At 40.1% G+C, this 14,943-nt stretch overlaps 1 protein-coding gene across 1 annotated transcript; it reads left to right on the plus strand.

Moving 5' to 3' along the window:
* Positions 1–5,334: 5,334 nt before the first annotated feature.
* On the plus strand, positions 5,335–10,527 carry LOC105041200 (alpha-xylosidase 1). Its single transcript, XM_010918063.4, has 3 exons — positions 5,335–5,668; positions 6,701–7,365; positions 8,504–10,527. The coding sequence occupies exons 1-3, from the start codon at positions 5,445–5,447 to the stop codon at positions 10,381–10,383; spliced, it is 2,769 nt and encodes a 922-aa protein (XP_010916365.1). The 5' UTR covers positions 5,335–5,444; the 3' UTR covers positions 10,384–10,527.
* The last annotated feature ends 4,416 nt before the right edge of the window (positions 10,528–14,943 follow it).

The following is a 14,943-nucleotide window of genomic DNA, read 5'->3' on the forward strand; positions in this document are numbered from 1 at the left end:
GTGGAGTTTGTTACGGAGAGTAGTGGCGTCAGGGGTCGTTCAGGGCCACGTGGAGCTTGTTGCGGAGAGTGGAGTGGTGTTCGTTGTCGGGACTTGCCAGAGAGTGGTGGAGCTGCATGGAATCCGTTGCAGAGAGTGGAGCAGGATGGTGGCTCTTGTCGTGGCTTGTCAAAGAGTGGTGGAGCTGCATGGAATCTGTTGCAGAGAGTGGAGCAGGATGGCGGCTCTTGTCGTAGCTTGTCGGAGAGTTTGGATCCGTCGGCTGAAGCTCGGCTGGGATGCCTGATGGAGCAGAATGGCTCTTTACATCGTCGTTCTAGGAGAGGCTCGGATGTTTTGAGGTTGCTGACGAATCTACTGTTGTCGGACGCTTCGGGTGCTGACCTTTCAGGCGGGAGTCACCTGCTGTAGGAGCTCGGATGGAGATTTTTTTGTTGACGAAGTCCGGAGAAATCCGATCGCTAGGAAAGTCTGTTTGGGATTTATCTGATGTGGAAGCTCATCCGAAGATCGTCTGCCGGGGAAGTCCGATTTTATGGGGAGCCTGGTAGGAGGTCGGCTGGCGATGGACTTCGGATAGCGTTGGGGAGGCTCGGCAGACATCGGAGGCGATCGGCTATCGCAGGGACCCAGTTGCTGGAGCTCGTCCGTCATAGAAGCTCGTTTGGAATCCATCCGCTGGAGAAGTTTGGACGGGCTTCGATTCTCATGAGAGGTCGAAAGGGGGCCGTTTATTGTAGGAGCTCGGGCGAGGATCAGTTGTTGTGGAAGCTCGGAGTAGTGTCCCACTGTAGAAGTTCGTGCAGAGCCCACTCGCTACGGAGTAACTCGACTGGAGTCTACCTGTAACAGAAGTTCGGAAGAAATTTGCTTACAGTAGATATCTGGGGTAAACAGCCTGCTGTAGGAATTCGGAGTAGACCGTTCGTAGTAGAAGTTCGGCTCTCGCGGGAGCTCGATTAGGATCCGGGAGGCGATCGATCGCCGTAGAAACTTGGGTAGAGTCTGGTTACTGTAGAAATCTCGTTGTCGGGGAAGCTCGGATGCTGATGAAGTCCGAAAGAAGTTCGGGGGTAGTCGGTTGCTGTAGAAGGTCGGCTAATAGTGGGGCCCTGAGGGCCTTTGGGGTGGCCCAGTGGATGAATGTAGAAGTTCATTGTCGAAGAAGTCCGGACGGTTGAGGGGGTTCGGAGAGATGCCACACATAAGATCGGAAGTCGGAAGAGCCCTGGAGGGATCGGTCTTTTATAAACTTCGGCCGGAGGTACTTTATACCCAACAAATCCAAAATATTATCCCCATATAAATATAAAGAGAAGCAAATTTGCTAAAGGAGAATTTTGACAATTCCATTTTATGTTTAGTTGGTACACAAAGCATCTAATATTTAGTCCAGTGTATAGTTATTCTGGTGTTTTGCATGTATTTATACATGTTTTACACGTATTATTTATGTACACTATTCAAAGCATACAGTTACATATAAGTACATTCAAGGACAAATATAAACATTATAAACAGCTATCAAAATCAAAAGTAAAAATTTAACAAGAAAGATTAATTGTAAAATAGCTGTCAAACAAATGACCAATATTGCTCATCCTTTTGCTATCCAATCTAATCCAACCCATTTGCAGCTAGCTAGCTGCTAAAACATTCTATTTAGTTTATGGGTTGAGCAACTTGATCGTCGTTCAAATTATCAAGTAACTACAAGTGCAAGTAAATATTATTTCATACAAAAGAAGAAACGAAAGGTGTTGCTAGATATCAAACTATCTGTTTATAATTTTTTTTTTTTTTGATAGGACTGTTTATAATTTATTTATGGACCAGCTATCAGTCATAGTTCAGCTGAATGTTATTGTAAGGGTAAATTCTTTTCTTTTTTTTTTTTCTTTTTTCCTTTTGGTAAGTTGGAAAACCAACACAAGGAAACAGTTAATGAGAAGAAACAAAGCAATAGAAAGGAAATACATAAGATTATGACCCTTTAGGGTGTAGAACACCAAATGTATCCAAACAAATAATTTGAGATAGAGGAGATAGAAAACCAGATGATGAATGGAATTGAAGATTCTCTCATCGAGAAGACAACTAATCCACCATAGCATTATCCTCTAAAAATATATATCTTATGACAAAATACTCCAGTAAAGAGGACAAGTGGGAAATGCCGTGCAAAAATGGAATAGAGGATGAAACTTAAAATCTACTGAAATCCATGGCACCATTGTGATGGAGTCACCTTCAAAAATAAGCCGTCTATATCCCAAATGAAGAATAGCTGCCTTCATCCTCTCTCATGCACCACAAATCTCAATCTTAAAGGCTGAACTGGTTGCAAATCTTCTTGTCCGTGCCATAAGCACGTTTCCGTCATAATTTCAAATAATGCAACCAACGCCGGCACTATTATGTCCAAACGAGCTATCGAAGTTAACCTTCAGAATACTGTAGGGTGAAGGCATCCAACATACCAGCAAAGGTTGAGTAGAGAGGGGGTTACAAGAAAAAAAAGTGATGCAATTGGATAGTGGGTTGACATGGCAATTTATTCCTTAAAAAAATTTAAAAAAAAAAAAAAACCCGCACCCATGTTCAATTAGTTGCCAAACAAATGGGCCATTATTTGACATGTTCAATGTTAAATTTTTCAAGAAAATTTAGCGCAATCTCGGCTCCAGGTTGCTGTCACGCAAACTATAGTTGACTACTATAATTTCGTCGGTGCCTACCCACGCTACTTGCTCACGGGACCTAGGAATGGCATATACTATGCACACGCGGTGAACAATCAGCGGGGTGCTTTCAAGGTCCAGAGGATTCTCTTTGCAATTTGTGCCCTCATCCAAAGAGACTCGGGTTGTATGTTTCAGGTCAAAGAAGGATCCATCTTTCTTCGCATGAATTCATCATCCAGTCATCTGGTATATAAGCCTCAAAGCACTTCAATTTCTATATAGATGATCCAACGATGAACTCGTATGAAGAAAGCTGGATCGTTCTCTTGCATGAAAGGTACCATCCAAGTTCTATCAAAAGTGGTCTATTAGCAGGACCATCACATCTAAATTCTCCTTTTCAATTCCGCCATTATGGTTTGCTCAAAAATTTACGATCCTCCGGTAACTTTCAGCTTTTAGCTCGGACCCATCCACTACAAAGTGAAGGGTCCTTTTCTCTTCCCCGTGGCCCTTCTTGTTTGTCCACTAAATGAATCCCTTTTAAATTTTAATCAGTACATATCGGCACAACATACCCACGCTAGCACACTGAACAATGTCGACAAACCCCTCGTTATCCGTCCTTAATCATATCATAATCTCTTACTAATTATCTTTATATTATAAGCTAAACTTTCTAAACTAATCCTAATCTAAATCATCCAGATACTATAAAAAATAATTTAAAATTAGAAAAGTACACCTCGAGTCACGTCTTCTCAGGGACGATCATGATTAAAAACGAGCACCGTCTTGAGGTGGGGACACGTGTTGCACGGCTCACGTGGCAGGGATTGATAAAGATACAGCACAGGCTGAGGGACCGGAGCGGGAGATCGCACGCGTGTCCGAAGGATGGTCTCGTGTTCACACGAGCAATGGACAATAACGCCGTTCCTCCCAAGAGAGGCTGTGGCTTCTTTCTTCTTCTTCTTTGGACGTGCGTCCATAACGAAGTGTTCCTTCCACCGGCTGGTAGAAAACCGCAGAATAATATGGTCAGGACCACTTGGATCATGGACCACTTACAATCCAATATCTTATCTAATAGGTTAGGACCATATATGGCCCAAATTGATTTCTTGTGTCACGTAAAGTTTGTCTTGCAAGAAGAGCAAAACATCGATATAATAGAAACATTGGCCTGTTATAACACTGCCAAATTCCCCGAAGGCCTTTAATCAGGATGCTGTCCCCTTTTCTCATGCATCATCCCCGCGTTTTAAATTTCTCTGCATCATCGATGGTGACGGACATGAGAGGAAAGTAGATGACAAGCTCATGTCTTTAAATCATAATTAGTCACGATTATTATTTTCAATTCTATCATTCACGATATATTAAGAAACAAATCAGAATCTTGCTTGTCATTCTAATAAATCTAAAATATTACTATTTTTTTTAAATAATAAGAAGAAATCAGAATTATCTGAAAAAAAATATTATTTTGGGGTCCCAAAAATACGGTTGTGTAGATATACTGGCAAAACAACTTTCTTTCCATCTTTCTTCCTTGCTATGAAGAGGGCCAGTCTTGGAGCAAATCAAATTGAGCGACCTCTCCAGATTCCAGGTCCTGTATTGATATTTCAATAGGATGCAAAAATAATTTTTTATAATATTATTATAAAAAAATAATTAAATAAGTTAATGATGAATTTTATATGCTGCTTAACGAATATATCTATAAAAAATTATTGTATATAGATTAATTTTTTAATGATAATTAATATTTAAAATATATTAATTTTTTATAAAAAATATTTTATTTTTTTTATTTGATTCTAAATCTAAAAAATGTCAGGACCTGACTATGAAACGAAGTTTTATACGTCTTTCACATCCTTCCCATAAGCAAAAAATGCTAAATATGGGAATACAGTTGGGGTATCCTTGTATAAAACAAAATGAAGCGGGAGTTCTCGAAAGATACTGGGTTGATATTTGGAGTAACCAATCCCTATATTTTAGAGATAACTAATTACTTTTGAGAAATAATTCACCTTATCCCTAAGTATTAGGGATTAACTGCTTCTCCGGCCATCCCATCTCCTTTCAACAGTCGACTTCCACAGATTTCTCCCAAGGACGTGGAACGTCCAAACAGATTTATTGGCTTTTGGACTTGGAAATGGGTCACGAAGAACCAAAACCAACCAAAACCTATCAAGTCTCATGCATCTGGAATCACCTTACCATCCTAACCACAAGAGCCGCTTGTGTCCATGACTTAATGGCAGGCAACATAAGAACCTAAAACGAGCCTTGATTGAAGGCATTTCATTCATTTCATTAATGAAGGCGAACTGAGGCAATAAAGCCATAATTCAAGGCAGGAATATATATAACGTTCCTTTCCTTCTTATATCAGTCCAAAATTCTTGACTTAATGTACCCCAGCGACCCGTCAGAAATCGTTTTGTTTGCTAGCCTCGTGTTGCTGCTTTGGGTGTGATGAACCCTCGATCCTCCAAGATAGGGCAGGGGTCCTCTTCGGGTAGGGCCCTTTGGGACACCATCACATGCAAACGCTTCACATGCGTGGGATGAGGTGAAGTAGATGTCTCGGAGAGCGGCATACCCGTTAGGGGCTCTATATCTACCACACTCGCCACTGCTCACTCCCACGCCACCCAACACTTGTGGCAGTGCCCAAAACCCTCTAGTACTCTCGCCCATCCCCCCTATCTCTCTCTGTACTTGGGAAGAAAGGGGACGATGCTCTCTTCCTTCACTGCTCTCCATCACCTCTGGCTATGCTATTTCACCTTCCTTTCCCTTCAGCTTTGTGCTAGAGCCCTTCCTCAGCAGGTTGGGTATGGCTACCGTTTGGTCTCCCTACAAGAGAGCTCCAGTGGAGGAGGGCTGATAGGATATCTCCAAGTGAAGCAGAGCAGCGCAACTTATGGCCCTGATATTCCCCATCTAAGGCTTTTTGTCAAGTAAGCAGAAGAAGAAATAATGGAAAGGAAAATGAACTCTATATCTGGAAAAAAATAAATAAAAAAGATTGTATTTTAGTTTGGTTCTTTATTGTTCTTCAGATATGGTATCCAAGTAAGTTTAAAGTATAATATACGTTTTACCTCCAAAACTTTTTATTCTTCTGCTGGTTTTCCCAAAGGGAATTTTGTATTGAAGCTTAGTGGTGCTCCCATTTCCTGTTAGCTGTTTATGATTCTGATAAACAGTTTAATATATTATATTATCTGTCTGGAAGTTGCTCGCTATATAAGAATGCTGCTGGTAATGAAGTTTCTCCACATTATCAATTGTCTACTATAAAACCCTTTGTTTCCTATGGAGCCTTTTAATAAACTCCAGACTTCTTTACTAACAGATATTTCAATGGCTATGGTTCTTTTCCCGAGCTATTGATTCTGGGAAGTTCATATTAGGAAGGCATGTTACATTCTTTCTTAAAATACCTTTTTTCTTGGCTATTTCTTCAGAAGACAATGGATTTTTTTTTTTTTGTATGAAATTCGTGTTAGATTGGTATTTGGTTTCTTTCTAAGAAATAGATTGCTGTAGCTTCTATTCAAGTGCAAAAGCAATGTTGTTTTCCCCCTAATACGTAGATTCCGGATACATCTACAGGTCAGAGCTATTATGTTTTTATGGGCTTACTGATGACCTAAAATTTTTATTACTGTTTTCCCCCCTCTGGATTGGAAAATGCCCATGATAAATAATATTTTGTGCTATTAAGAAAAGCCCAGGGGTTTTCAAAAATTTCAGATATGTCACTAAATCACTAATAAAAGTCTAATTTTTTCCTCTGGTTTCCTAGAAAAAAGAAAAAATAATAAAGAATGCACGCATATATTTTTATCGTTGAAGTGTGTCTTTGTTGGGGACCTGGGGTTGAGGGGTTGTTATGAGTTCCGGGGTATATTATGTGTTTCTGTTCTAAAATAATGGAACGAATCATACTAATGAAGCTCCTTTGGTCCTTTGTCAATAACCTATAGGCATGAAACGCAAGATCGCTTGAGAGTTCATATAACTGATGCAGAAAAGGAAAGATGGGAAGTCCCGTACAACTTGCTCCCGAGGGAGCAACCCCCAGCTTCAGGGAGTTCCTATGGAAAATCTTCAAGCAGTCCCTTCACAACTTCAGAATACGCTGGTGATGAATTAATCTTCAGTTACATAGCTGACCCATTTGGGTTTGCTGTGAGGAGAAAATCCAATGGGCAAACCCTCTTTAATTCAAGCTATGGGGCCATTGTCTTCAAGGACCAATACCTGGAGATTTCCACTCAATTGCCAGAGAGTGCTGCACTCTATGGTCTTGGTGAAAACACCCAGCCTGGTGGGATCCGGCTGCAGCCGAATGATCCCTACACCCTCTACACGACCGATATATCGGCCATTAATCTTAATACTGACCTCTATGGATCTCACCCTGTCTATATGGACTTAAGGAATGTTGAAGGAGAGGCCTCTGCTCATGCTGTGTTGTTGCTCAACAGCAATGGAATGGATGTTTTCTACCGGGGCAGCTCTCTCACATACAAGGTCATTGGAGGAGTATTTGATTTCTACTTCTTCCCGGGACCGACGCCTCTGGCAGTTGTGGAGCAATACACTTCATTGATTGGTCGCCCTGCTCCCATGCCCTATTGGGCACTAGGTAAATTTCTTTCTTTGACCCATTTTTCTTCCATCCATTGAACCAAGCTTTTCATTTGTGTTACTACATGATTCTTATTTGTCAAGTTGACACATCTAATGAGATATCAAAAAGCTTGCTGGTAATGATAATTGGTTGATCGATTCACTATTTTATTTTTTTCAGATTTACAAGCACAAGAGATATTCTTATTAATGAGTTGTCGGCATTCACTAAGGTAGCTGTTGGAATTTATTTCTAACAGCATATGGGTCATTGGTGGCTTGGTTCCTGTGTGCATTGACTTCACTACCAATATAAGTTAGGGGGTTGGCATGTTTCATGTGAAACTAGTGGTGATGATTATTCCGGTGTTTGAGGCTTTGAGCTAGTGACAGTTAGGGTTTAAATTCCTACCAATGCTTCTTGTAAAATGTTAATGAAGGAATTAATTTTGGGACTGCAGTCTTTTTTAATAATATTTGTTGTGTCCCTTAGAAAAATTTGAGATACCTTTCTGCTAAACCCTATTTCCATATAACCCATCTGGAAGTTCCCACTTCTTTATTCCTATTAATTGCAGCTGGTTACTATGGGTAAGATGGAAATAGAAGTGTTTCAATCCTAGGTCCATAGCCATTGACTTGTTACCGTCAAGCCAAGTTCTTTGCCACTCCACTGTAAATAGCGACCATTCTTTAAAACAAAAGAAGAAAAAGAGGCCTACCTTATATGCAAATAAGATATATCCAGTCCATTATCCACTCCCATTAGTCTTGCTTTTAGTCTTGGCTTTTGTCCTGGACTCCTATATATAAAGAAAATTAAGGGACCAGGTTACCCATTATATACTAATTGTTTCATTTGATCATTAGGCCATTAAAACAATCAGTTTTGTCATTAAGAAACTATCATTAAGTCACTTTAGTGGCTTCTTAGGCTCAGAAAAACCATCATTGGCTGATGCTTGAGAAAGCATGTCAAAAGAGATCATGATGTTGAGGGATTACCAAGGACAGACTAAGCTATTTAACTAAGTTCCCCCGCATATCAATGTTGTCCAACTTTAGTGGAGGTTCCTAAATAATAGAAAGAACTATAGTGCAGCTAATGATCATGGTTGGTAATGATTTGTAATGGTGCTTCCTCTACTTTGCAGGATTCCACCAATGCAGGTGGGGCTATCGCAACCTCTCTGTTGTGGAAGGGGTAGTGGAGGGCTACAAAAATGCCCGAATACCTCTTGATGTGATCTGGAATGATGATGATCACATGGATGCAGCTAAGGATTTCACACTAGACCCTGTCAACTACCCTCGTCCTAAGCTCCTGGCCTTCCTCGACAGAATCCACTCTCAAGGCATGAAGTACATAGTCCTGATCGACCCTGGAATTGCTGTAAACTCCACTTATGGTGTCTTTCAGAGGGGAATGGCCAAAGATGTCTTCATCAAGTATGAAGGCGAGCCCTACCTAGCACAAGTTTGGCCTGGGCCTGTCTACTTCCCTGATTTTCTGTACTCAGAAACAGTGTCCTGGTGGGTTGATGAGATTGCACGGTTCCACAAGCTTGTGCCTGTTGATGGCCTCTGGATTGATATGAATGAAGCTTCAAACTTCTGCACTGGAAAATGTGAGATTCGAAAAGATTATTTGTGCCCAGATCCTAATTCGACGACACCTTGGATTTGTTGCTTAGACTGCAAGAACATAACAAACACCAGATGGGATGACCCACCTTACAAGATCAATGCATCAGGGATTGAAGCCCCATTAGGCTACAAGACTATAGCAACAAGTGCAATACATCATTATGGCATATTGGAGTATAATGCACATAGCATCTATGGTTTCTCCCAAGCCATTGCTACTCACAAGGCGCTTCTGGGCCTCGAGGGGAAGCGCCCCTTCATACTATCACGCTCTACCTTCGTGGGATCAGGAGCATATGCTGCGCATTGGACAGGTGATAACAAAGGCACATGGGATGATCTCCGATATTCAATATCAACCATGTTAAATTTTGGTATCTTTGGTATGCCGATGGTTGGCTCGGACATCTGTGGGTTCTACCCACAACCGACAGAGGAACTTTGCAATCGATGGATTGAGCTAGGTGCATTTTATCCCTTCTCAAGGGACCATGCCAACTTTGCCTCACCCCGGCAAGAGCTCTACCAGTGGGACTCAGTTGCCAAGTCTGCTAGAAATGCCTTGGGACTACGGTACAAGCTGCTTCCATATCTCTACACATTGAACTATGAAGCGCACATCAGTGGTGCCCCAATTGCAAGGCCAGTCTTTTTCTCATTCCTTAATTTCACTGCAAGCTATGGCCTGAGCACGCAGTTCTTGCTAGGGAGCAGTGTCATGGTGTCCCCTGTCCTGAAGCAGGGAGCATCATCAGTTAAAGCATTGTTCCCCCCTGGAACTTGGTATAGTTTGTTCGACTTGACCCAGGCCGTGGTGTCGAAGGATGAGCGTTACATAACGCTCGATGCACCGCTGAACGAGGTTAATGTGCATGTCTACCAGAACACTATACTTCCCATGCAGCAAGGAGGAATGATCTCCAAGGAGGCAAGAACCACCCCATTTACTCTTGTGGTTACTTTCCCTCTTGGAGCCACCCAAGGTGATTCAAAGGGAAATGTCTACGTGGATGATGATGAGCGCCCAGAGATGAAACTTGTGGAGGGTGAGGCAACATATGTCGATTTCTATGCCAGCGTCCGTGAGAAGAGAGTGACAGTGTGGTCTGAGGTGAAGATGGGGACATTTAGTTTGAAGAAGGGCTTGACAATTGAAAAGGTGTGTGTATTGGGACTGGGAGGAACTGGAAAGGGGCTGGCAATTGAGGTGGATGGTCAACCTTTAAATGATATTGCTAATATTTATTTCAGGGAGTCTCCTACAGGGCATGTGGAGAAGCTGGAGGGTGGGAATAAGAGGAACAGTATGATGGTTGAGATTGGAGGGCTAGCATTGCCACTGGGGAAAAAGTTCTCCATGTCCTGGGTGATGGAGATCAAGGGATGAGTTAGGTTTTCATGTGAATTGTTTCGTGGTGATTTTTATGTTGCTCTCTTCCTTTCAATTCTCTTATTTTCTTTTGTTTTCTGAGACTAGGAGGGAGAAGGATAATCTGCTAAAGAGCCGAGAAAATCTCTCTTTGCTGCTTAATTCTAAAGTTTCTGAAAACAAATCTCTGAACTGTGTGCTTGGTTTCTGATTCGTTTTGAAGTTCTACTGGCTAGCTTGAATTAGCTGATATAATGGGTACTATTTTCCAACTTTCTGATGAATTAGGGTTCAGCTACTGCCTCTTCGTGTCTACGAAGAGGTATATTTAATTTTATCAATCCTGACAAACTGCGTCTTTTTGAGCCTGATCCGCTGCATGTGTGTCCTGATGCAGTAGTTGTTCGTTCCACTTGGATGAGGCAGATCTAGTCCTCATCCAACAAAATAATTTACTTTGTCCTTTACTAAAATTCTTTTATGGAGAAGCAATTGTAGACGCAAACTCCGATGCAGGACAATGAGCGGTGGGGGCGGATGGCATGTATATAATTGTGCACCACTGCAGCAAGATGACTTCTTTCTGCGTCCAATCGCGTATGGCACTCGGTTAACCATGGGAGTAGGTGTTGAAAATTATACACAATTGACGCTTTGGTCTGGGTCTTATGATACACTATGCGAATCCCACAATAATCTTTATCACGATAAAGAGTGTGTAAGCTCAACTCCGTCTGGACGGATGCGGAGTGTCTCAGCCTGCAGCTAGCGCGGAAGCTTTTAGAAACTGGGTTACTTCTGAAGAAAAATGCTCAACTTCGAAAAATAAAAGAAAAATAAAATAGTTTTTCTGCACAAAATTGTCATAGGTTTTTAATGTTTTATGCACCCACTAAATTTCTATCTAGGCTAGCTTTACTAGAATGTTTACATGTTCTCTAGATAATTGGAAGATGCATGCAGTGCGTGATGGTTGTAGATAGTTTTCCCTCGTGCCTCTAGATCTATGGTTTACTCGAGATGAGTTGCTCTTCTTATAATTTGGAAAAATAAACCAGTGTCTTCAGAAATGGATGATAATAAACTGACGACAGCCTTTTTTTTTTTTTTTGAGAGGAATGATTGCGGCAATGTAATTTTTGGATTTGAATGAGAAAGATGTGGATATGAGGATATGAATGCTATATCTCATGCCAGATTTTCCATTATGAACTTTGTCATGAATGGAAATGGACACCAAATCATTCGTCACTTGGTGAGCTGCTAACACCTCTATCCAGAAAGAGAGCTCGGATTTGCTTGATTCTTTTTGACAAAAAAAAAAAAAAATCACATCCGCAACTTAACGATCCTATAAGAGAACAAAAAGGCCATCTCGATGGGCACCAAGGAAGAAGAGCAAACGCTGAAAAGGAATCCTCCCAGGTATTTCCAAACTTTTACTCTTTTACCACGGACGTTGGGCTAAAAGCTCCATCCCGTGGCAAACGAAGCCCAACTTGTTATACATATCGACGTCCTAGTTCTGTTTTGTGTCCCGCTTGCTATCGATCATAACGACAAGCACCTACTCTTTTTCCATTTCTTTTTCTTTATTTATTTGGAGATAAAATTCAGATATCAGTGGTATGATTCAAAAGCTGGGATCTCTAAACTAAAGCTCCATAAAATTCAGCTGAACTGGGCTCGGTTGATCAGCACTTTTAAAATACTTGCAGGCAAACTTTGGTTATTTTTAACCATCTATGCCTTCTAATATGGTCATAGGAGAGGTCCCAATGTTTTGTTATATTACTCATTAACCATATATTACCTCCAGAAAGTCTCAATCTTAATGAACCTCTAATCTCTAATGCATGCATGACTTCTATGAATCAGATAATTTGACATATATAAGCTATGGAAGAGATACGCCATGTGTTCGGGCACATAGATTCTATACGTCGTAGTAGTAAAGTACTAATGTACTTCATGAAGGGGGGGTATACCAAGCCCCATAATTTATAAAAGCCTGAAGAGCCCTTTTTTTTTTTTTTGGGTGGACAAGGCGCATTCAGCATTTTCTTTTTGATTCCACCACATCCGTTTCAAACTTAAGAGTAAGGATGCATCGTATTACAACCTAATCACTTTTTAAACCCTCTTCTTTTCACGATAAAATTTGTCATCATCTCTCCAAGGTTCACCACACTAAATTTCTTTGTTCTTTGGTTTTGTGAACCCTCAGTTTCTTGGAAAACAACCCATATTTCAACTAGATAGATAAGTCACTAACCATGTCTCAAAAACTAGAAAAAAATAGCAGTTCTTTTATAATTTCCCAAGTACCTGACCACCAAACTAGGAAGATTGCACTAAAATACCCAAATTTGATTTTGAACTCAAGACGTCGACCTAGCAGGAGACACGTTCCAGCCAAATGACCGTTGCAAACCCTTCCTCCATACAAATCAAATTAATCAACAAGTTTTTTTGAAAAAAATCTTCAACCAACAAACATCAAGAAAATAAATTTTCAATACGACAGCATTCTGGCTGCACCAAAAAAAGTATTTATGAATTTAAAGATATTCCTGTTAATGCACTTCCAGCTTAATTATAGTTATCAATTCACGCCAACCACTTGAGCAAATATTCTGCAGCAAATTCATATAGCCATGAAACGCGGAGCAATAAATATCCCATGGCAGCATAGCGTTGTAGTAATTCTTCCGCTAGCCCTCAAATGTAGAGCATGTAATGCCTCGCGAATTTATTTTTGTGAGGAGCTCTCTTCTCCGCGGAGCTAATGGCAGCGATGCGGAGAAGCTCCCGTCCCTGACAAGTGCATGTGATCTCTCTGTTTAAAGGTCTGAAACGAAGTAAATGTGAAGGGCACGACTATTTTAGCAGGCTGTACATTTATGCAACAAGCGTGAACAGTTACCTTGTACTAAAAAGTTTGTAATTACCCTTTTTTTTATATATATATATATATAGTTGGATGCTGACATGCAAGATCGTCCTTAAACTGGAGCATGCCAGATTCGCTGTTTTGACTGCTTGAGTAGCTCGTTTTGCTGCTTTATTTTGTATTTTTTTTCTTGACCAAGGAAGATCGAACTATGACGTCTTTGTCAATGCTCCTCCTCCTCAAGACTATCGGCATCATACTTTCAGCCAATTCGCATTTGTATTAGTAGGTTAAATGGCACCTTCACATTAAATAGTAGCATGATCACGCCCAGCATACCACTAGTTTATAATTTGCATAAGATTATGAAGAAAGGACCATCCATAAAAGAGTTTGGATCCTCTCCACTTTGGAGTTGAATTGGAGAATACAAGTAACCTTCCATCACCATGATCTATTTATTATGTGACAATCTGGAGTATTGTAAAACATGTCCACTGAATCATAACAACCACAGAATAGATGAATAACCATGATTGAGGGACTCGATCTTTCCAATTCAACACCAAATTGAAAGGGGGCTTGACTCATTCATAAAACATTTAGGTTTTTGAATTTCATGCTTAATATTTTCTGAATGTTATATATAAAGTTTTTCCTCATGCTATTTACAAATCCAGCCAAATAAATCTACTTTTTTGTGCAAAAGACTTGTATGTTTTTGCCTGCTAAGCACGTTAAACAAATTAACTCCATACCCATATTATTCATGACTCTACAATGCAAGGGGCTGCAAAATGAGTTGGGTTGGATCAAGGTATGCCTGTTCCAATCCCAATACGGTGCAATGTTCCGGTCTAGATTTTAGACCTGGACCTAACCTATTGGTTGACGAGGACAACGGAAAAAATTTTAAACCCAATAGGTCATTTGGGTTGGATCCAGGACACAATCTGAAATATTCAAATTCTGGTCAGGTCTTAGTTGAGTCTGCAGTTCAAGTCTAACATTAAAGTATATCGATTAGTAATAAAGTTATTTAAATTTTTTAAATAAAACTAAAAAGCCAACTTAAATATGAATTTTTGTTAAATTTTGTTTTAGTTTGATCCTAGGAAACAATCGCACCAAAGTTTACAAACTATGATATGAAACACACACATATACTTGAGAATATTGTAAATAAGAATCCATTAAAATAAATAATAAATATTTAAGTACAATTATGTGAAAGTAGATGATAGGAGATCGTGCTGTTGACATAAATAAAGAAGGATTGATTTAGATAAGAACTGAAGATTATTAGGGTGAGAAAGAAGGGGTCTTATATTTTTCAGATTTTTAGTTTGGGTTACACCAGATTTGGATCTGGTTGGGTTTATTTTCGTTGACCCAAATTAGATCCACATATTCTACAAATTAAATCAGATAAGATTAAAAAAATAAAATTCAAACCTTGTCTGATTTCCAAATTGGATTCAACAGTCGATCATGACTTGACCCACAAGTCTCCAAAAACGAATAAAGTTGGGTCTAATTTCATTAGAATCGTGTCAGGTCACAGGCCAGCCTAATCTATTTGTAAACCCAAATTATTTTGACTTGGAAAAGTCTAATGTATTTCTATGGCTCACCAATTAAGTTATCTTACTTTACCGTAAATAATGCAAACTTGAAGAACGTCT

The sequence above is a fragment of the Elaeis guineensis genome, chromosome 3, assembly GCF_000442705.2.
Source record: "Elaeis guineensis isolate ETL-2024a chromosome 3, EG11, whole genome shotgun sequence".
Classification (NCBI taxonomy): domain Eukaryota; kingdom Viridiplantae; phylum Streptophyta; class Magnoliopsida; order Arecales; family Arecaceae; genus Elaeis; species Elaeis guineensis.

Coding starts and splice junctions, on each gene's coding strand:
- LOC105041200 (XM_010918063.4), top strand. CDS start 5,445: ATGCTCTCTTCCTTCACTGCTCTCCATCACCTCTGGCTATGCTATTTC. Junction 5,669..6,700: donor CATCTAAGGCTTTTTGTCAA/GTAAGCAGAAGA, acceptor AATAACCTATAG/GCATGAAACGCAAGATCGCT. Junction 7,366..8,503: donor CATGCCCTATTGGGCACTAG/GTAAATTTCTTT, acceptor TCTACTTTGCAG/GATTCCACCAATGCAGGTGG.